This window comes from Hemitrygon akajei, chromosome 21, assembly GCF_048418815.1.
Source record: "Hemitrygon akajei chromosome 21, sHemAka1.3, whole genome shotgun sequence".
In the NCBI taxonomy this organism is placed as follows: domain Eukaryota; kingdom Metazoa; phylum Chordata; class Chondrichthyes; order Myliobatiformes; family Dasyatidae; genus Hemitrygon; species Hemitrygon akajei.
This window is the reverse complement of record NC_133144.1, coordinates 36,769,039-36,793,089: the sequence shown is the minus strand read 5'-3', so window position 1 is coordinate 36,793,089 and position 24,051 is coordinate 36,769,039. Positions and strand designations below refer to the sequence as shown.

At 44.7% G+C, this 24,051-nt stretch overlaps 1 protein-coding gene across 3 annotated transcripts in view; it reads left to right on the top strand.

Annotated features, from left to right (window-relative positions):
• Nucleotides 1-5,795: 5,795 nt before the first annotated feature.
• mmrn2a (multimerin 2a) overlaps nt 5,796-24,051 on the top strand; it is a 32,870-nt gene continuing 14,614 nt past the window's right edge. For all 3 annotated transcript variants that reach the window (XM_073025211.1, XM_073025212.1, XM_073025209.1), the window contains exons 1-3: nt 5,796-6,298; nt 20,504-20,614; nt 22,910-23,016. In XM_073025211.1, the coding sequence (XP_072881312.1) occupies nt 5,952-6,298; nt 20,504-20,614; nt 22,910-23,016 (565 nt within the window). In that variant the 5' untranslated portion in view covers nt 5,796-5,951. The remainder of the gene's footprint in view (nt 6,299-20,503; nt 20,615-22,909; nt 23,017-24,051) is intronic.

Sequence of the window (24,051 nt, the reverse complement as noted above, 5' to 3'; positions counted from 1 at the left end):
TGTTCTGCTGAACATTGTGGCCATGCTATTTTGGTGCTGGAATGTGTAGCAGCACTTGTGGACTGCCCCCAGTAATCCTCAGATTGTGCTATTTGTTAACACAAACAAAACATTTCACTGTATGTCTCCATGTTCATGGGTGGGATGGGGTGATTGTTCAGGGTGCTGGATAGGCTGCCAATCCTGGATGGTGTTAACCTACTTAGCTGCCGTCAGTAGAGTATTCCAGTATGGTCCTGACTAATGCTGTAGATGGTGTAAAGACTTTGGATTGTCAAAAGGCTGCAGAATGTCACGGTGTTCATGTAGCTGAACTGTTACATCCTGTTACAAGAGTTCCTTGTCAATGGTGACCCCTTCCCTTAACCCTCCCCCCCACGATGTTGATGAGGGGAAGTCACCAATGGCTCTGTCAATGAACACCAATGGTAGTGGTCTGTACCAAAGTTCAAAGTAAATTTATATTCAAAGTACATATCTGTTATCATATACAACTCTGAGATTCATTTTCTTGTCAACATACTCAGCAAGTCCATAATAGAATAATAACCAAAATAGAATCAATGGAAGACCACACCAACCAGTGTGCAAAAGACAATAAACTGTGAAAATACAAACGGAAACAAGTAATAATAAATCAATAAGCGATAAGTATCAAGAACATGAGATGAAGAGTCCCTGAAGATGAAGATGAGATGAAGGTTGTGGGAACAGTTCAGTGATGGGGCAGCTAAAGTTACCCTCTTCGGTTCAAGTCTGATGGTTGAAGGGTAATAACTGTTCCTGAAGCTGGTGGCGTGAGTCCTGAGGCTACTGAACATTCTTCCTGATGGCAGCAATGAGAATAGAGCCCGACCTGGGTGGTGGTGGAGACCCCTGATGAAGGATGCTGCTTTCCTGCTATAGCACTCTATATAGATGTGCTCTTTTGGGGTGGGGGGGGTGCGGGATGAGCTTTACCCATGATAGATTGCCGTATCCACTATTATTCTACTTTTTGTAGGATTTTCCATTCAAGGGCATTGGTGTTTCCATACGAGGCTGTGATGCAGCCAGTCAGTATACTCTGCACAGGATGGGGAAAGGCACTATATAAATATGAGCTTTACAAGGACATTTTGAGATGGAACCAGACAATCCAAGCCAACCACTCTAATTAGTATTCATTCTGTGCATAAGCAGCAGAATTAATGTTTGTTCCTGTTGCTTGTTTCCTGCCTTCTGTCTGCTGCTTCCCTAACCTTGGTTTATACAGTACATTGACCTGCTAACACTACTCCAGCACAGCTGAAATAACTCTCTGTGTGAATTGATTTACTAGCTCTCTGCCCTAAATCCTCAAAGCTTAAATCTTTGTCATTGCTGTGTTCCCAAATCACGGGAAACAATCGACCTTTCTCAGTTCTGTTCTATTTTAACTCTCTCTATTAAACCATGTAGAGAGAGATCCTCCCTGCAGCACAGAACGCGAAATAAAACCCTATCAGCTAGTGTTCCACGATTAAAATTCTCCTCACCGTCGGTTTCCATTGGAGACAGGCTCCCAGCTCTTTCACCGAAGGATTGCACAGTTGATTCAGGTCTCTCTGCATCTTCCCTTCAGCCAGAGCCAGTGCTCACTGAAGCCGGAAACTATTCCTCCATCTCTATGCCTTTTAACCCTGTTCTTTTTATTATAAATTTAGCTTTCTTCTTGTTCCTTCTGATTGCTTTAATGCCTGGTTACCCTTCCTTCCTCAACTGAGAGGTTCATTTGTCATGTCTGGCAGCTTGCTAATTCCCTTCCTGTCTAAACATCCTCGTCCAGTCACTGGAGCCCTAGTTGCCACTCTCCCTTTAAGCTAACCAGGACCCCATTTTCTGTACACTCTTTGGACCCATCAGTACCCTAATCCACTTGCTCCCTTTCAGTTCACATTGTTCTGACTCCATGTTCCCTCGGAACCTACCAGGACCTTGTTTCCCATGTTCCCTCGAAATCTGCCAGGACCTTGTTTCCCATGTTCCCTCGAAATCTGCCAGGGCCTTGTTTCCCATGTTCCCTCGAAATCTACCAGGACCTTGTTTCCCATGTTTCCTCAAAACCTGCCAGGACCTTGTTTCCCATGTTCCCTCGAAATCTGCCAGGACCTTGTTTCCCATGTTCCCTCGAAATCTGCCAGGACCTTGTTTCCCATGTTCTCTCAGAACCTACCAGGACCTTGTTTCCCATGTTCCCTCGAAACCTGCCAGGACCTTGTTTCCCATGTTCCCTTTTAAACTTTACATTTCCTATTCTACCATGCAACATCATAACATAAAGTGGACTAAATGTGTGATGGAGTATTAATAGCCTCCGACACTCTGGAATATCTGTAAATTCAGTACCGCAAGTCCCAAATGTTGCAGATTACCAGAGATTGACAGATCCCCAATCCAGTACAAGGCTGGGAGAAGAATATTGAGCACATTAGATTCACCATCCCAGTTCCCAACCCTGCTTCATAACCCAAAGACTTCTGTTTTCTCCTTTGGTTCAAATTGTCCACAATAATTAGCTTGTCTTTTCTGCTTTTCATGATCATTGGCATCTGTGATATTTCTATTCCTCATTCCAGAGTGGGAAGAAAACAAACTCTTGATTAAAGATTTCAGAAACCAAGGGGTGAGTATCTGGTAGGAAAGCTGTGCGGACTGGTGATCAGGCTGCAGAATTAGTTATTGGAATTGAGTAACTGGATGGACAACTCAACAGGGGACTTTACTGGATTATCTCTAGAGATTGGAGGGCATTTAGCTTGGAACTCTCAGCGTGAATGAAAGGGTTAATGTGTGAGGTGTGTTTGATGGCTCTGGGCCTGTACTCGTTGGAGTTTAGAAGAATGGGGAGGGATCTCATTGAAACCTACCAAATACTGGAGGCTCTAGATAGAGTGGATGTTTCAAAAGTGGGGGAGTGAAGGATAAGAGGGTACAGCCTCAGAATGCAATGATGTCCCTTTAAAAGAGATTGTGGTGAATCTGTGGAATTCCTTGCCACAGATGGCTGTGGAATCCAAGTCATTGGATATATTTATAGTGGAGATTGATAGTGTCAAAGGTTATGGTGAGAAGGCAGGAGAATGGAGTTGAGAGCCATGATCACATGATGGAGAAGACTCAATGGGTCAAATGGTGTAAATAAGCTCCTATGTCTTATGGGTACAGAGTGCATTGTCTAAAGTAAAGCAGCTTTGATGTGGTCCTAAGAGAGTTGGATGCAAATCACAAACAAGAGAGAATCTGCAGTTGCTGGAAATCCAAGCAACATGTTCACAATGCTGGAGGAACTCAGCAGGCCAGGCAGCATTTATGGAAAAAAAAATACAGTCAATGTTTCAGGCCGGGACTCTTCAGCAGGACTGGAGAAAAAAATGAGCAGTAGATTTAAAAGGTGGGGGAGCGGGGAGAGAAACACAAGGTGATAGGTGAAACCTGGAGAGGGAGCAATGAAGTAAATAGCTGGGAAGTTGATTGATAAAAGAGATACAGGGCTGGAGAAGGGGGAGTCTGACAGGATGGGACAGAACAGAAAGCCATGGAAGAAAGAAAAGTGGGGAGGAGCACCACAGGGAGGTGGTTGGCAGGCAAGGAGATAAGCTGAGAAAAGGAAAAGGGTATGGGGATTGGTGAAGGAGAGAGCCGGGGTGAGGGGGGGAAGCTATTACCAGAAGTTTAAGAAATTGATGTTCATGCCATCAGGTTGGAGGCTACCCAGACAGAATATAAGGTGTTGTTCCTCCAACCTGAGTGTGGCCTCATCGCGGCAGAGACAAAGGAATTGAGAGAAGGGAATGGGAAGGGTATAGTCCAGGTAGCTGTGAGAGTCCGTGGGTTTATTATAGACATCAGTAGATAGGCTGTCTCCAGAGATAGTGACAGTGACATTGAGAAAGGGGAAGGAGGTGTCGGCAATAGACCAGGCAAATTTGAGAGCAAGGTGGAAGTTAGAGGCAAATGAGCTCAGCACGGGTGCAGGAAGCAGCATAATGCAGTCATTGATGAAGTGTAGGAAAAGTGGGAGATGGGCACCAGTGTAGGCTTGGAACATTGCCTGTTCCACATAGCCAACAAAAAGGTAGACATAGCTGAGACCCATACAAGTGCCCATGGCTACACCTTTTGTTTGAAGGAAGTGGGGAGAGACAAAAGAGAAATTATTCTGAGTGAGGATAAATTCCGCCAGACAGAGGAGAGTGGTGGTGGAGGAGAACTGGCTGGGTCTGATGTCCAGAAAAAGCGGAGAGCTATAAGGCCTTCCTGGTGGGGGATGGGGGTGTATAGGGAATGGACATCCATAATAAAAATAAGATGATAGAGACCAGGGAACTTGAGATCATTGAAAAGATCCAGAGCATCTGAGGTGTCATGGATGGAAGTAGGAAGGGACTGAACTGGGGGGGGGGGGGGGTGTAAAACAGAGTCAAGGTATGCAGATGCAGATGCAGATACAGATACAATAGGGTCTTTATGAGCCCTCTTCGATAGGAACATGGAGCTTAGAGAAATAGAGGGCTATGCGCTAGGGAATTCTAGGCAGCTTCTAGAGTAGGTAACGTGGTCAGCACAACACTGTGGGCTGAAGGTCCTGTAATCTGCTGCAGATTTCTATGTTCTATGATATGAGTTCAGTGGGGCAGGAACAAGCTGAAACAATGGGTCTACCTGGACAAGTAGGTTTGTGAATCTTGGGTAGGAGGTAGAAACAGGAGGTGCAGGGAGCAGGAACTATGAGGTTGGTGGCAGTAGATGGGAGATCTTCAGAGCTAATAAGGTCAGTGATGGTGTGAGAGGCAATGGCCTAGCACTCCTCAGTGGGATCCAGTTTGAGGGATAAGTAAGAGGAAGTGTCTGAGAGTTGTCACTGGGCCTCAGCAAGGTAGTTGTCAGTCTGCCAGACTACTACAGCACCTCCCTTATCTGCAGCGTTCCTGGCACACTGAACTCACATCTACATACCTCAACTCTGTCTTATCCCGCCCCCTCACCCAGTTCAGTTCCTTCCTACCTACATCCATGACACCTCACATGTTCTGGATCTTTTCAATGATTTCAAGCTCCCTGGCCCCCATCATCTTATTTTCACTATGGATGTCTGCCTGCAATGCACTGCCAGAGGTGGTGATTCAGGCTAATGCTTCAGAGACATTTAATAGACTCTTCGATGCACATGGATGTGGGAAAAATGGAGGGTTGTGGGCTGTGTGGGAAAGGTGGTTTATATATGGAACAGATTTATATAGGTCAGTACAACATTGTGGGCTGAATGGCCATACAGTACTGTACTGTACTGTTCCATGTTTTATGTAAGAACAGATCTGAACACTCCTCTGCTGATAGACTATGAGTCCGATGCTGGCCTCACTGAACTGGAGAGAGCACACAAGGCTGCCAGAAGGCAGTGACAAGCAACTGATGTACAGGGAGGGAGCCTGTCCGTTCTCCCCTGTGTTTAATGTTTCCTGAAGCCAGGCAGTCAAACAATATGTGCTAAGGAGACTCCTGTTTAAGGCTGAGGCAATAAATCTAGCCCACTCTGAAAACAATGAATCTTATTCTTGGGATTAAAACAATGTCCAGAAATACCTCTAGTTGTTGTTTCAGTGAAATCGAGCAGACCGGATTGCAGATTGTCTTCCTGCCCATTCACGTACAGCGCATGGGGAGTGCAGCTTTTTGTTTATTGGTTTTTCACTATTGGAGGCTTCCTCTTCCTGCACTGAGTGGACTGATAAGACCCTTCATCTTGTTCCTGCCCCTCACTTGATTGGATTTCGGACCAGCAAGTTGTTTCCTTCAGATCTGTTGTGTAGTCTTGCTGTCAGTTGAATTTTCTTTGTTCCTCAGCCCCCAGTGTTTCCCATAGACACAGCGAGAGCTTAGAAACCTACTTCACTCGGAGTCGTGAGCAGCTTGCCGGGAAAGGGATATAAATGGAGAGAAAAATGATATTCCAATTTGTTACCATTTTCTTGTCTCTGGGACCCAGACCGGTCCAGTTGAAGGACCATCTGGAAAAGCCTGGTACTGCAGATGGTGGTCAGAAGGATTTCTTGAGCAATGAGGCAGGACTGGGCAAACAGCACGAGAAGTCTCATCGTCAGATCCTTGAGAAGATTCAGGGACGTGTTGACACCCAAGTGGATGGCTGGAGCTTTGAGGAGATCCAGGGAACCAACCAACCCTACTCTTACATTCGCACCACCACCACCTCGGATTCTTCCAGGAGACAGTCATCATTCACCAGTGCACGGAAGCCCTTGAAGTCCCCACCAGACAGGCAAGTACTTCCTTTGTGCTGTCTTATATCCATTTGGGAAGAAAACCCTTCCCAAAGGACTTTAAGGTGCTGGAGGGAGGTGGGGTGGGTGGGTGGTGTTGATGTCCTTGTGCAGTCTATGTGAGTGTGGGAAGCTTTGGGGCAGCCTCAGAGATCAGTGTCTGGCCAAGGGAAGGGCTAAGGTATGGACAGTTGGCAGTGACATCCATGCCTTTCCAGGAACATTGGAATGTTGTTTGGCTCGGGAAGCATTCCCGGGAATGGGGCCGCATAAGGAGTCAGTTCTTTGTGGAGAAATCTTCATTACTGGCAGAGCTGGTGTGCCAACAACTGTTTCTGGGAGCCTGGCACAAACCCTTTCCTCCATTAGTTCTCCCTCAGCAATGTGCAATAAAATGGACCCTTGATCTCACATTCGTCATGCCCCTTCACCTTATTGTCTGCCCGCAGTACATTTTCTCTGAAACTCTAACACTTACTCTGCATTCTGTTAGCGTTCTTCTCTGTGTACTACCTCAGTGTATTGGTCTTTTGAAGTGAGCTGCATGGATAGCATGCAAAACAAAATGTTCACTGCATCTCAATAATGTGACAGTAATAAACCTGTTGCAAATACCATTCCAGCCAGCGTAGCTAAGTCCCACAAGCTCTCCTGTACAGAGGGGCAATTCCCACTGTGTACTTTTATCTCAGTGAACAGATAGTTCAAGTGGCACATGGTTTAGAAAATTTGACTGACCTGTGACTGAGCAAGGATCCAAACTACGAGGAGAGAGACTGATGCAAAGACAGAACTTGGAGAGAGTGTCAGGGGCTTGTCTCTGGAGATTGTCACCTTGAGGATATACAGGCAATTATGTCCATACTTCCAGCACCACATCCAGAGGTCATCATTCTCCAAGGAAAAGGTGAAAGCATTTCCTACATTTCATAAATAGGAGGCCATTCAGCCCATTTGAGTCTATGCTAGTGCTGAGGATAATCCCATTCGCACACATGCTCACCTGCTGGACTCACCCACCTGTCCCTACAGTAGGGGCCAATACCTTTGGTCGCTGGGGACACTGGTGACGTAGGGAGGGGGGGGACGGTCGAGCTGATTATACATTCTATTTCTCTGTTGGTGAACGGACTGGATTTCTGAGATGTGGGGCTGCAGTCGGTAACATCAAATGAAATGAGCTCACCAAAGCTCCGGAAATGGGAGCAGAAAATATTTACATGCAACTCAAGATCAAATACACAGCTGGGGCAGGAAGAGTTTGCAATGGGAACATAAGCACAAGAACTTGCCAGACAAGGGCCAAACAAAGTGGCTGTGAAACAGACCAGACACTGGGAGGAGATGAAAGACAGGTCTGGGGAGAGGGGATGATGCAAGGATCTAAAACACAGAAACATAGAAAACCTGCAGCACCATACAGGCCCTTCGGCCCACAATGCTGTGCCAAACATGTACTTCAGAAATTACCTAGGGTAACCCATAACCCTCTATTTTTCCAAGCTCCATGTACCTATCCAGGAGTCTCTTAAAAGACCCTATCGTATCCACCTCCACCAGCATCACCAGCAGCCCATTCCACGCATTCACCAGTCTCTGCGTAAAAAACTTACCCCTGACATCTCCACTGTACCTACTTCCAAGCACCCTAAAACTGTGCCCTCTCATGCTAGCCATTTCAGCCCTAGAAAAAAGCCTCTGACTATCCATACGATCAATGCCTCTCATCATCTTATACACCTCTATCAAATCACCTCTCATCCTCCGTCACTCCAAGGAGAAAAGACCGAGTTCACTCAGCCTATCCTCATAAGGTATGCTCCCCAATCCAGGCAACATCCTTGTAAAACTCCTCTGCACCCTTTCTATAGTTTCCACATCCTTCCTGTAGTGAGGTGACCAGAACTGAGCACAGTACTCCAAGCGGGGTCTGACAAGGGTCCTGTATAGCTGTAACATTACCTCTTGGCTCTTGAAATCAATCTCACAATTGATGAAGGCCAATACACTGTATGCCTTCTTAATCACACAGTCAACCTGCACAGCAGCTTTGAGTGCCCTGTGGACTTGGACCCCAAGATCCCTCTGATCCTCCACACTGCCAAGAGTCTTAGCATTAATACTATTTTCTGCCATCATATTTGACCTACCAAAATGAACCACCTCACACTTATCTGGGTTGAACTCCATCTGCCACTTCTCAACTCAATTTTACATCATATCGATGTCCCTCTGTAACCTCTGACAGCCCTCCCCACTATCCACAACACCTCCAACCTTTGTATCATCAGCAAATTTACTAACCCATCCCTCCACTTCCTCATCCAGGTCATTTATAAAAATCACGAAGAGTAGGGGTCCCAGATCAGATCCCTGAGGCACACCACTGGTCACCAACTTCCTTACAGAATATGACCCATCTACAACCACTCTTTGCCTTCTGTGTGTAAGCCAGTTCTGGATCCACAAAGCAATTTCCCCTTGGATCCTTACTTTCTCAATAAGCCTTGCATGGGGTACCTTATCAAATGCCTTGCTGAAATCTATATACACCACATACATTACTGCTCTACCTTCATCAATGTGTTTAGTCATATCATCAAAAAATTCAATCAGGCTTGTAAGGCAAGAACTGCCTTTGACAAAACCATGCTGACTATTCCTAATCATATTATGCCTCTCCAATTGTTCATAAATCCTGCCTGTCAGGATCTTCTCCCATCACCTTACCAACCTCTGATGTAAGACTCACTGGTCTATAATTTCTGGGCTATCTGTATTCCCTTTCTTGAATAATGGAACAGCATCCACAAACCTCCAATCCTCCAGAACCTTTCCCGTCCCCATTGATAATGCAAAGATCATCACCAGAGGCTCAGCAATCTCCTTCCTCACCTCCCACAGTAGCCTGGGGTACATCTCATCCAGTCCCGGTGACTTATCCAACTTGATGCTTTCCAAAAACTCCAGCACATCCTCTTTCTTAATGTCTATATGCTCAAGCTTTTCAGTCCGCTGTAAGTCATCCCTACAATCGCCAAGATCCTTTTCCATATTGAATACTGAAGCAAAGTATTCATTAAGTATGTCTGCTATCTCTTTTGGTTCCATACACACTTTTCCACTGTCACACTTGATTGGTTCTGTTCTCTCACGTCTTATCCTCTTGCTCTTCACATACTTGTAGAATGAGTTGGGGTTTTCCTTAATCCTGCTCACCAAGGCCTTCTTATGGTCCCTTCTGGCTTTCCTAATTTCATTCTTAAGCCTCTTCCTGCTAGCCTTACAATTTTCTAGATCTCTATCATTACCTGGTTTTTTGAAACTTTCATAACCTTTTCTTTTCTTCTTGACTAGATTTTCAGCAGTGTTTGTACACCACGGTTCGTATACCCTACCATCCTTTCCCTGTCTCATTGGAACATACCTGTGCAGAACTCCACGCAAATATCCCCTAAACATTTCCTACATTTCTGCCGTACGTTTCGGAGAACATCTGTTCCCAATTTATGCTTCCAAGTTCCTGCCTGATAGCTTCATATTTCCCCCTACTCCAATTAAATGTTTTCCTAACTTGTCTGTTCTGATCCCTCACCAATGCTATGGTAAAGGAGATAGAATTGTGATCACTATCTCCAAAATGCACACCCACTGAGAGACCTGACACCTGACCAGGTTCATTTCCCAATACCAGATCAAGTACAGCCTCTCCTCTTGTAGGCTTATCTACATATTGTGTTAGGAAACCTTCTTGAACACACTTATCAAGCTCCACCCCATCTAAACCCCTCGCTCTAGGGAGATGCCAGTCAATATTGGGGAAATTAAAATCCCTATCACGACAACCCTGTTATTACTGCACCGTTCCAGAATCTGTCTCCCTATTTGCTCCTCAATGTCCCTTTCACTACTGGGTGGTCTACAAAAGACACCCAGTAGAGTTATTGACCCTTTCCTGTTCCTAACGTCCACCCACAGAGACTCAGTAGACAATCCCTCCATGACTTCCTCCTTTTCTGCAGCCATGACACTATCTCTGATCAGCAATGTCACATCACACCCCCACCTCTTTTGCCTCCCTCCTTGTCCTTTCTGAAACATCTAAAGCCTGGCACTCTAAGTAACCATTCCTGTCCCTGGGACATCCAAGTCTCTGTAATGGCCACAACATCATAGCTCCAAGAACTGATCCACGCTCTAAGCTCATCTGCTTTGTTCATGATGCTTTTTGCATTAAAATAGACACCTCAAACCATCAGTCCGAGCACATCCTTTCTCTATCACCTGCCTATCCTCCTTTTCACACTGCCTACAAGCTTTCTCAATCTGTGAGCCAATTGCCCTTTCTTCCGTCTCTTCAGTTTGGTTCCCACCCCCCCAGAAATTCTAGTTTAAACTCTCCCAATAGTCTTAGCAAACCTCGCTGCCAGGATATTGGTCCTCCTGGGATTCAAGTGCAACCCGTCCTTTTTGTACAGGTCATGCCTGCCCCAAAAAAAACGTCCCGATGATCCAGAAATCTGAAACCTGCCCCCTCTCCAATCCCTCAGCCATGCATTTATCCTCCACCTCACTCTATTCCTATACTTACTGTCATGTGGCACAGGCAGTAATCTCAAGATTACTACCTCTGAGGTCCTGCTTCTCAGCTTCTTTCCTAACTCCCTGTAGTCTGTTTTCAGGAGCTCCTCTCTTTTCCTACCTACGTCATTGGTACCAATATGTACCATGACCTCTGGCTGTTCACCTTCCCACTTCAGGATATCATGAACACGATCTGAAACATCCCGGACCCTGGCACCTGGGAGGCAAACTGTGTTGGGATTCACTGCCACTGTTTGTTTGTGTGAACTGTGCTATGAGGTATTTGGGGAAGCACAAACAATGTGCTCCTGCTCTTCCACAGCTTCCAGCAATGCAATCCACACCCACCACAGCTCTCTCTTGCAGCCTCACTGTGTCTCCCTGTCTTCAGCTGCGACAATCTGCAAGGGGTAAGGGAAAGACTGGTTTAGGCCTACTGAGTGAGGGATTTGGTTTAATTGTCCTCAGCATCCTAGTTTCACACAGTAACAGTCACGGGCTTCACATGTTGAAAGAGTTAAGTAGTAAGGAAATAGGCCATTCAGCCAGCCTCAATGCCCATCTAAAATAATCCTGTTTGCTTGATTTTGGTCAATTGGTTTATTATTGTCACATCTACTGTGGTACAGTAAAAAATTTTGCTTTACAAAAACCATACACATCATTTCATCACATCAGTACATTGGGGTAGTATATGGGAAAAGCAACAACAAAATACGGAATTATGTGTAATAGTTACAGAGACAGTGCAGTGCAGACAGACAATAAGGCAAGATAGACTGTGAGTAAGTCTATCTTATCATACAAGAGGTCAACCCAACAGTCTTAGCACAGCAGAATGGAAGCTTGAACCTGGTCCTTCAGCTTTATATCTTCTTTCCGATTGAAGGAGAGAGAAGAGAGAATATCTGGGACGTGTAGTGTCATTGATTATGTAGGCTGCTTTACTGATGCAGGGAGAAGTTTAGATAGTGTCCATGGAGGAGAGGCTGGATTTTGTGATGTGCTGAGCTGTGTCCACGTATCTCAGCAGTTTCTTGTGGTCATCGGCAGAGCAATTGCAATACCAAGCCTTGATACATTTGGAAAGCATAATCTCCAAAGTGCATTTGGCCCTTAGCCCTCTAAACCAGTGGTTCACAAAGTTCCCAGTGGTTCTCTGGGGGGTGGTGAGAGTTTATAATGGGGTGATAAAGATAAAGGGGGAGGTGGGGTTGCTTTGTAATGGGGGGGGGGGGAGCAATGGAGGGATTACAGATTTCATTTAAGAAATGAATTACTTATTATAAGCATTTGAAGCTCAGTGCCTCAAAACTGACTATAATCAGCATAAAATCAGCTCATCTCTTGCTAAACCACCATTCCCCTAGACTTTGCTCAAACCAAGTTATAGTTGATGAAAACCAATGTGAAGCTTCTGTATTTGGTATAGCGGAAAAAATCTGGACTGAAGAAATTGTGTCATTTCAGGGTCCAGTCTGTGCATTATTGCCATTCACTACTGTAGTACAGTGTTAGCTAGTATACTCTAAACACCTAGTGATGCAATTCCTGTGAATTAGGGAATGACATTCAATGGGATAAGGTTCAGACTCTGCCATTTCAAATTGTCTTGGCCACATTTCACTAGCCCATGGCCCAACCAAGATATCGCTGCCCCACTTTATGTACCTTCAGGCAGAGGGTCAGGTTTTGCGTGAGCTATGACAATGTCATAACTTTCCCTCTTTATTGATCGCAGTGCTTGAAGTTGGACTTCAACATTAAGCAATTCACTGTGGTCGTTAATCCATAATGAAAATGGCAGAAGCAGACCAAATGGAAAGGAAGTGCAGACAGTACAGTGTGGAATATCTGAAATATGGAATTATACCAGCACCAAGCAACCAATAGCAGCCAGTGTGTCTGTTGTGTGAAAAAGTTTTTCCAAAATGGTAAACACCTTAAAACATGTTTGCCAGCACTTCACAACAAACAGTGATGGTTTGTGTGCTTCATATAACATTTCATTGCTCAATGCCAAATATGGAAGGCCCAACACAATGGGAGAAGGACTGGTTCTGCCAGCAGTAAGAGAGGTTCTGAGTACAGTTCTGCAAAAGTCACTAGATCAATTAATAAAAGCAATTCCACTCAGTGACGACTCTGTTCAAAGATGAATAGATGAAACCCCTCAGAATGTGGAAGATGCATTGTGCAACATACTTAGGACAACAGAATTTGCCTTGCAGTTGGATGAGTTAACTTTGCCAGCAATGAATTTTTGTTTCTTGGTTATGTTCACTTCATAAAAGATGAAAGCATGGATCAAGAATTGTTATTTGCAAGGAGACTAGAAACAGAAATGAAGGGGGAGTCAATGTTTTGAGTTTTTGAGCAATTTTTCAAAGAGAAGAACATTCCACCCATCAACATTCCTGCTTGTGCAACAGATGGGGTAGCATCAATGACAGGACGTCACCATGGGGTTAATACTTTGTTGAAAAATGTTGTACCTTACATATTTACCCTTCACTGTGCAATTCACAGACACCATCTTGTCGCAAAAAACCAAAGTGGTCGACTGCACAAATCATTAAATACTGTTATCACAGCAGTAAATAATTCTCCACTGTTTTGCGATCTTTGTATTCAGAAAAATGAACAGTTTGAATGCTTGCTGGTGCAGACAGAAGTCAAATGGAAACCGCTTGAGACACTCTTATGCACTCTTTGAAACTGATAAAATTCTTTGAAGACTCGAATGCTTCATTCAGTAATCAACTTAAGAATATTAGGCATGACGTTACTTACTTGTCGGAATTATTCATAAAATTTCATGACATCAATCTTCAATTGCAAGGAAATGGTGTGAATCTTATCAAGGTCATATTTCCGTACAAATTACCCCTATTTAAGTGCAACATTGGCCATCGCGACCTTTTCCAGTTTCCAAGCCTGCCTGAGTTGGAAGAGAAAGAAAGAATACCAGATGATAATCTTCATGTATACTGTGCCCACCTGGGGGAGGATCAGAGGGATTTCAGGATCTTCTGTCGATCCAAATACCAGACTGGGTAATGAATCTATTCCTGAACACTCGCAATGAGAAATTAACAGGAAGGATGGAGGAGGAACTAATCTCGCTACAAAATAACTTTGAGCTGAAGCTGAGGTTCAAAAAATATCAAGACTTTTGGTTGTAGAAAGAAATTTCTGAATGCTATCCTGAACTGTGGAAAAAGATCAATACTTTGTGGAGATTTGTGATATATATGATTATATGATATATATGTACAATGTCTGAAATACATCTTATGGAAATGTTTGTTTGATGTTGAACTTCAATAAAAAAAATTACAAAAAAATGGAAAAAGGTCAAGGTGGTTTTTATTGCTTTTCAACATCATATTTAGTGGAGTATGGTTTAACTACAGTTGCCCACCTTTTTCAAAGCAATGAAACAGATTGCAAATTATTGAATGTGGGGATCGGAGACTTCTTCTGAGTGACATTCATCCTAATATTGAGAAGCTGATATCACTGCACCAAGCCCATCCATCTCACTGAAAGGTGAAAAAGCAATGAAGAGGTGAATAGTTGGACTACTACTGTGTGCTCTAAAAATTGTTGATGAAAATTGTTTTCTGTAATTAAATAAAGAAATAATTCATTTGCAGCCTTGAAATTATTTGAATATTTTTGCAATTATTTGTCACTGTTTTGAATCTGCAGTTCCTATTTTCTTTTGCTGTGCATCGTAAATCAAAATTCTTTATAGCTTTTATGTAATGGCCAGAAAGGAAGAGGGGAATGCCGGGAATATGATCTGGGTGCCAAAAGGGTGGTGACCCAAAAAAGTTTGTGAACCATTGGTCTAAACCTTTCCTATTCATATAGTCTCTGTCCAAATGCCCTTAAAACATTGCAATTGTACCCACCTCTGGCAGCTTGTTCCAAATACCCACCACCCTGTGTGAAAAAGCTGCCCTCTCAGATCACCCTTAAATCTTTCTCTGTGGTCAAGTACACAGCCAGAGCAGAAAGAATTTGTGATGTGAATCATAACTGTTTACTTGTAGTTCAGCACTCTGGATGCAGTTCCTGCATCAGACTCAACAAGAAACAGATTTCCCAGAACCTCCATAGCCATAAATAAGTTTGTATTTATTTGTATATCCTCTCCACACCCATTGTTTAAATGCATCTTTAAGTCTTGACATCTCGAATTTCTGCCATTGTCATTCCAGGTGAGAGAGCAGTTTGCTTCTCTCTGTTGGACTGTGCCTCAGCACAGGACACTGTCTGATTTCGGGGAAGAAATGGGGTCTGGGCAGGATAAGTGGCTACAGAAATGGTGGTTATGGGCTGGGGTTGATATTACCCAGGGGACCAGGAATAAATGGAGACACAGGAGACTGCAGATGTTGGAACTTGGAACAACAAACAATCAGATTGTTGATGCAGGACCTTGACCTAAAACATCAACAATTCCTTTCCTCCCACATTTGGAACTTGGCCCTTTGAGTTCCTCCAGCAGATTGTTTGTAGCTCCAGGAGTAACTTTCTTACTGTCCTTGCAAACTACATAATGGCACACTTTTCATCTATAGGAATGAGGGAGGGAAGGTGGGTGTCGAAAAGACTGCAGCACCAACTTTGCCGCACTCTCTCAATGCTGCACGGGACCTGCAGTCTGATTTATTATGCTTACGTCTGCAGTAGAACTTAACCCAGGATGAGCTGGGACTCGCCCACTGATTCTTAGTGTCAACATCTACTTCCCCTCTAAACAGTGACACTTGCCCAGCTGATATTGTCTGCGAATCAGGAAACATTAGTTCTACTGTGGCCTTCCTTAAAACTGTTGGATTTCCAGATTATTGCTTTTATTGTGTTTCCTTTGTCGTTGTAGAGGCATAGAGGCAGAGTACTATGCAGACAAACAGGCTATTTGGCCCATCTAACCCAAATACTGTCCTGATCTTCTGCCTAGTTTCAGTTTGTTTCACACTTGTACCACCCTCTGAGTGAAGATACTTCCCCTCAGATTCCCTTTAAATATTTCACCTTTCTCCCTAAACCCATGACCTCCAGTTCTCATCACACCCAACCTGAGGAGAAAATGCCTCCATGTATTCACCTCATCCATACCCCCCATAATTTTGTATACCTCTGTAAAACTTTCCCTCATTCCCCTGTGTGCTTCAGAATAAAGTCCTAACCTATTCAACCTTTTCCTATAACTCAGATCCTCAAGTTTTGGCAACATCCTGTAAATTGTTTATGCACTAGTTTAAACTTACTTATATCTTTCCTGTAGGTAGGTGGCCAGAACTGAACACAATATTCCAAATAGGGCCTCACAAATGTCTTGTACAACTTCAACATATCATCCCAACTCCTGTACTCATTGCCCTTACTTATGAAAGCCAACATGCCTCCCTTTATAACCCTCTCTACCCGTGATCTCACTTTCAAGGTATTGTGGATCTGTATTCCCAGGTCCCACTGTTCTACATTCTACTTCAGAGCCCTACCATTCACTGTGCAAGTCTTACCTAGTTTGTCTTCCGGAAGTGCAAAACTTCACACATATTTGCATTAAATTCCTTCTGCCATTTATCCAAAGCAACACACACAAGATGCTAGAGGATCTCAGCAAGTCAGGCAGCATCTATGGAAATGAATAAACAGCTGATGTTTTGGTCTGAGATGCTTCTTCAGGACTTAAAAGGAGGGGGGAAGATGACAGATTTTTTAATGTGTGCTTTGATGCTTGTTTCATTACTAAAAGTTTACAGACAAACAAGTAACTTGTATATATCTGGTTCCATACTTCTGTAGTTTCTTCCCTGTAGAGCTGAAGTATGACTCAGTCAATATCCGTTCACAGGTTTATCTAAACTGGTTCAGACTGGTTTGCAGTATTGATGTACCATCAATAACTCTCTGAGATGTGAGGCGAGATATCGGCTTTTATTGACTGGAAGGAAGAACAAGCAGCAATTGACCACCATGCTACATCCTGGAGACTGAGGGCTGGGCTCAGGCCTCAATCGCCTTTATACCGGGGTCTGTGGGAGGAGCCACAGGAGCAGTCAGCGGGGGGGGGGGGGGGGTCCAGACAGGTATATGCAGTTCACCACAAGTATAAAAGGGCTTTTCTATTTGGAGGGAAGGAGGATGAGGTGTGACTTGATGAAGGTAGACAAGATAATAAGAGGAATAGATCAGATGGGCAGCTGGAGACCTTTTCCCTAAGACAGAAATAGCGAATACAAGAGGACATAACTTTAAGGTGATTGGAGGAAAGTTTGTGGGGGATGTCAGAGGTAGATTTTTTTTTTTTAAACACAGAGAGTGGGTGCCTGGAACGTACTGCCAGAAATGGTGCCAGAGGCAGATACATTAGGGACATTTAAGAAACTTATAGATAGCTGCATGGATGAAAGAAAAATGGAAGACTAGGTGGAAAGGAAGGATTAGATTCATCTCAGAGTAGGTTAAAGGGTCAGTGCAATGTATTGGGTTGAAGGTCCTGTACTGTTCTATATTCTACATTCTATAAAAGGAGAGCATGTGCTCAAGTTCCTTTGTTACTTCATTAGTTGCCTTGCTTGTTGGTGCAGGCTGCCCCTGTCTAATGATGAACATACAATAAACCAGTTGTAACCATGAGATCTTCACCTCATTCTTGACTTCTGAAAAACTTCTGGACAATAGAGATGTAGCAAAACTTTACGGGAGGAATCTTCATGGCGAAAAACAAGAGAGCTCACTTTTCAGGCTCTCTGCTAAGACTGTGGTATTGTGCCTTCTGTGGATGTACTCGTGGAAAGGTAACTCACACCATCAACTAGACTGCAAGAACTCACCCCCATGTTACCAGACTGAGCAGCAGTGCAGCAAGATGCAACTACTCTGCACAGATCCCCTCTGATGGCAGGCCCTGAAGTCGAGAATGATGACGTCCTGCTCCAAGTGTGAGGGGGCCACATGAAACCATGCCATACTGTCCAACAGGAGAGATGATTTTGGAAATGCTTCATCCTCTTATTGCAAGGAATATTCTTCACTCCATCAGGAATCATGTGGGAATGACACAGGACAGCCTCGCTTCCCTGCAGTTTTCCTGACCTAAAAATCAGACTTATAAATGTTGGGCAAGAAAGAAATCTAACCGCTGAAAGGACTCAGTAGATCAGAGCATCTGTGGAGGAAGACAGATGGATGGCAGTAATAATGGAAAACATTGAGCATTTTATCCCCCCCCCCCCCCCAGATGCTGCTCTGCTCACTGGGTTCCCCCAGAAAAAGGTTTTTTTTGCTTCAGTTTCCAGCATCTGCAAACCCTAATGTCTACGAAGGTTGTGTCTTGGGGCAAGAAAGGAACAATGGAATAGATTTTGGAGGAGAAGATTAAGTTTTGCCACTGAATTGAAACTCACTGGGCTCCGGTTTTCCCACTGAAGAGCCTGGAACAGAGAGAGTGCTGAAAATCTGCACTTCCAGCATGAGATTCTATCCCCCATCCACTCCGTTGTGTCCGCTGGTCCCAGCACCTCCTCACTCCTAGCACCAAACTTGCCTTCAACAATGTCCCTCTCCCAGCACCAAGCCAGAGGGGAGAAGGTTGGGGAAGGAGATGGTAGACTGGGAGGTGGGAGTTAGGTGGTCAACAGTCCAGTATCATAAGGGAATATACATTTTGCTATGGAATTTTTTTGTCCTCAGCAGACAAGCTGGGCCAGTTTTGAACCAGCTACTTCAGGGACTGTTCATCCACCCAACGGATCCAAGGCCCCAGGGGCAGTGATCATTCTTAATAGGTGCTGCTGGGAACTAGATGATGGCCATGAGACTCAGAGGTTTCAACACATGAAATTTTCAACTTGGAAATTGCAAGGTGTGAGGCAGAACAACACCCCCATTTCCCGCCCCTTATGTTTGAAGTAAAATTGCTGGTAGCTGAGTGCAGATACAGAACCAATTGTCAACACTTTTACAGCTGATAAACAAATGTTTATAAATAAAATGTAAAGTCATCGGTAGGCTCCCTGACCTTCATTCCATTGCTTGCATTGTGATTGATTTTTAGTTCCTGGAGAATGCAGAACAATGCTGTGATGTTTGTTTAACTGGTTGAACAGTACACTCAACATCCTCAGGGGCCTCGTACTATATTCTGTTATATTTCCTGCTTTCTTATGACACAGGAGTCCATTCAGTCCATTGAATTGATGCAAGGCCTCACTGCAATATCATTCCTCCACTTCCCTGTAGCCTGTTCTCTCTCTCACATTTCTATCACCTTCCCCCAGTTTGTCACCCAGCCACATTAGGGAACAATTTACAGCAGTCAATAAGCACAAACCAATTACCAAGCCAATAAGCTACCAAGCTACACGTAGTTGGGACGTGGGAGGATACTATAGCACCCAGGGGAACAGCCATGCAGTCATTGGTAGATAGTGTAAATTCCACGAGGGGTCAGGATTGAACCTGCATCACTGGAGCTGCAAGACAGCAGCTCTAACTGCAGGGTCACAGTGCTGCCATAGTTTAACTGGGTATCACATGAAAATTTGACTAGTTTGCGTTGGGCTTCTGATCCCAAATGCTGAATATTGACCCTTTCTTACATCAATCCCCATTAAACAGGTGCAGATAGTTCTCTCCCCCTCAACAACAATCCTTACCCACTCCCAAGGTCAGTCCTAACTTTACAAAACTCTGAGCTGAACTGGAAGCTTGTTGCCAAAAATATCCAAAGACGCCAGAACTGAGAGAGCTCAATCTATGCTGGCTGCTCCTCTCTGGCTCATTCTCCCTTACCTCAGTCCTGATCATCAGCTCCACTGAAATTGGAATGATTGATCTGATATCTCAGGAGGTATCGATTGATCAGATAACTCGTGAAACTCTCTTTAGATTCCCAGCCCAGTCTTCTATTGTCAATACCTGGAGAATGAAACATCAAAAATACCAACTCTTTTATTTTCAGCCTCGTTTACAACTGTTGGCTGTTAAACTATCCCCTAAAAAATATTATGGTTAATAAATATTTAAGAATCACAATTTCATTTAATGAATCCAGAGAAATTCCACTGCTTTACATATACTGTATAGTACATGGGAAACTTTATTTATTCATTCACAGTATCCAGATGTCACTATTAAGGAGAGAATTTAATGTCCAATCCTGTCCTTGAATGATCCTGCTAGAACATTTTTAATTACATTTACATTACCGCGATGTTGAAGCCATGAATAGGTTAAACCCAGTCAGGATAACAGTGTTTCTTCCCACAAGGACATCAGGAGTCAGCAGCCATCAAGGTTTAACTTTGCCAAGGATGGTCCCAAGCCCGGCTGTGAAAGGAGGGTTGGATATGGGGCTAGCATCCGAATCCCATAAAATTCCACAGAAACACCAAGAAGCTCCAAAGACCTCATTCCTGGGAGAGGAAGGATGCACCAAGAAGATGGGCCACACCTGGCGACAAAGTGAAAGACTGGTCCAGGAAAGAGAACTCTCACGAGCTATTGTCAGTGGCCTATGCTCCAGTAGGGGTGATGGGCTTAAAGAAGTAGATATCAGAATTAACTCCTGAATCTCCTTTCTCTCTCCGTTTCAGAAACTGGTGTGCCTTTGTGAAGTCAAGATTGTCTACTGCTGTGATTTCGTGTGGAGTGGAACGGTTTGTCCAAAGGCCACCAGAGCCCTGTGTCAACTGCCAGAACACAGTGTAAGTACCATATCACTTAGACATCCTGATGGTTGTTGTTTTGTGGCAGCAGAACGGTGCAAAGACATAACATTATTAAAAATTATAAAATAAATAAATAGTGCAAAAAGGAATAAAAAGGTGGTATTCATGGGCTGTTCAGAAATCTGTCAGCAGAGGGGAAGATGATGTTCCTAAATTGTTGAGTGTGGGCCTTCAGGCTCCTGAACCTCAACCCTGATGGAGCAGTGAGAAGAGGGTATGTGCCAGATGGTGAGGATCCTTAGTGATGGATGCTATCTTCTTGCAGCAGCACCTTTTGAAGACATCCTCAACCGTGGAGAGGCTTGTGCCTGTGGTTCTAACTCTGAACCATTGTGCAGACAAGGGAAAGGACTCCATTAGGTCACTCTGAGAGTTTCATTGCACAAGCCAAGGAGGATGGGCGGACTGCTGCAGATTTGAAGTGATTTGAGAAGGATGGATATGTGATGGAGGGGTGACTGAGGGTTTGAGGAGTGTGGATGAGGAAGGATTGTAGATACTATTAGATGAATTGCAGTTCAGTAATGGTGAGGGGCAAATGAGATGCCATGGGTTGTGCTGAAGATTCCAGTGGACCGCAAGGGATTGATTGGGCCTCAGTCAAGGGTGTAGGTCTCCCAGTGAGAAACAGCAGCTTGGTTTTAGTTTTGTCAGTGCTGCACTTGGGAAGTTTGGCCTTCCCAATGTGAAACCACGATGCAGGTAGTTCAGGGAAGGCCACGGCCACAGAGGTCAGTACTGAGACTGTTGCGTTCCTATCACTGCACAAGGATGATGACGGGGGTGGGGGGGGGGTGAGTTCTGGGCTATTCCAGGGGCTATGATAACAAAGTGGCTGGAGGAAATGTTTAAAGAATTTGTTAGGACACACAGGGGACAAGATGCTGAATTTGAAAACAGGAAGGTGAGCATCAGTAGAAGAGGGTTAGGTGGGCTGATTGGAGGAATACGCCAGTCAGTAACTAGTCATTACTCAGAAACCCCTTGCAGCATGGGGTGCTCTGGAGATGGAATTGGAAGGACCCAAAAATGGAATTCTGAGCACAAGCAGCTTGGAATCAAGGGCCCATAATCTGGTCAACAACCTTGAGAACAAAGGGTCCGACCACATTGAACATAATCTTTGGTGTGCTAGGCACATTTGCTGCAGGTAAAGCGAGATTGACAATGCTGGTAACTGTTACAGTGGGGTGGGGCGTTCGGAATGGATCTGGAAAGGAATTGAAGGAGATGGTTTAAGTCTAGTGGGGAAGTGGAGAGTGTGAGTGTGGGTAGGTGTGCACAGGCAGGGCTAAGGGACAGGGGGAGGAAGATGAGCTGATGGATGTTTCCTAAATAGCATCTTCACATGTAAAATCTGAGCAAAGATAAGGGAAAGCAGGAATGTTCATGGAGTGTGGCATTATTCCTGTTAAGCCTGGCAAGTGGATGATTTTACATTTAGTCCTGACATATTGCTGAACATGGAAGATCCACCATTTGGGAATCCTAACGCTCAGCTTCATAGGAATGGCGCAGGTCCTCAAAGAGGCGAGAGGCAGGATGAAGATGAGTGTACTGACAGAGGCTTCCCATGCACATACTTAATATGTCTGTAAAAAGAATTTAAATTAATTCTTCAGCCAGAATAAAACTACAGAAATGGGGCAGAGAGTTTACAAGGGCATGGGTTTGACAGGAAGTATTAAAGAAGAAGTGGAAACACAACCTGATTACAAAGCTGTCAACTGATGATGTGGTGGGTATGCCCAAACTTAGTGACCCATGTACCTATCCATACTTAAGAGGAGTTTGGATAGGTACATGGATGGGAGGGGTGTGGAGGAATATGGTCCAGGTGCAGGTAGATGGGATGGCAGAAGATCAGGATGGCATGGACTAGATAGGCTGAAGGGCCGGTTTCTGTGGTGTTCTATGACTCTCCTGCCCAAGATGTTGGAATATGTTATCTGAAATGATCTGCTGTCCTCTCCTATTAAATTCCTTATTCTTCAGCCCTGTATCTCTTCCACCTGTCCACTCCCAGCTTCTAACTTCATTCCTCCTCCCCTACCCACCTGCCCCCCATCCCTGCTTTGACCTAGCACCTGCCATCTTGTACAGCTTCCCCACCCCCATTCTTATTCCAGCCTCTGCCCCTTTCTTTTCCAGCGCTAATGAAAGGTCTCAGCCTAAAACATGGACTGTTTATTCTGCTTTGTAAGTGCTGCCTCACTTGCTGAGTTCCTCTAGCATTTTGTGTGTATTGACTGATGTGGTTTCTATTTTCAGGTACCAGCTTGCTCTTAAGCCCATTTACAAGGTGAAGCAGATGATCGTCACCTCCTTGGAGTGGAGGTGTTGTCCAGGATATGTGGGACCCAATTGTGAACACACAGGTAATGAGAGCTGAGACTCCTGACTGTGGCTTAAAAATTGCCGGGTGTAGTCAGGTTACTGATTTTAGCATCCAGGGTTAAGGAAGCTAAACCTGGTTACATTCGGCCCGCTACGATGGCTGGGAGATCTTGCTAGAATTCATGTTTAGAAACCATAGCGAGGAGACCCGAGTAAGGCAGAAGGTTCTGACCCAGAGAGAGAGCAAATTCACCTCAATCACCCACTTGCTGCTTTGTAGCATTTTGGATCATGCTTCTTTTTCAGAGCAAACAGTTGGCAGTAATAGAGTGAGCTTTCTTGTCATGTTGTACCTGGTCTGGGGATGATCAGAGTTAGTGAGAGACGGTGGAAGGATGAACAAGTATGGCTGATCATCTGGCTTCTTGTCAACCATCCACGACAAGTGCCTCAGTCCTATAAGTCCGGTGGCATCCTGCAGTCTGCTGCTGTGATAATACACAGTACCAGCCATCATATCTGCCTCTGAGTAGGAAGGTCGAGGGTTCAAGTCCCATTCCAGAGGCAGGAGGACAGTGCAGTCTGCTGGGATGCCGCAGCAATGGATGTACAGCCTAGAGAACGAGACTTCAGGCAGAGGCTGTACCCACATGACAGTCCTGATACAGGGTATCCACCTGAAAACTCAACAATTCATTCCCCACCACAGACGCTGCTCAGCTCTCTGAGTTACCCCAAGCTGGGGTGAAGTGCTAAACCACAGTCACCGGAACAGAACCCAACGTGTCGGAGTGTGTTCACTAGGTCAACAATAGAACTGACCTATGTGAGGCACTAGGCAGGCTCACCGACTGACACTGACGCTCTCCCACCCTGTCCCTGCCAAGTTCTGGGATGTGTGGCAGTGCTCAGTGGCAGAGGAGGAAACTCTGTCACCAATTCCTTCAGCAAAACCGCTTCCAACTCAGCTGTCCACACTTCCCCCAACAAGGGGCCACCCACCAGGTGGATTCTGGTCTGGGCTTCCCTACTGAACACTCCCCTTCAACCCTCCGAAATGGATCCAGACCTCTCCC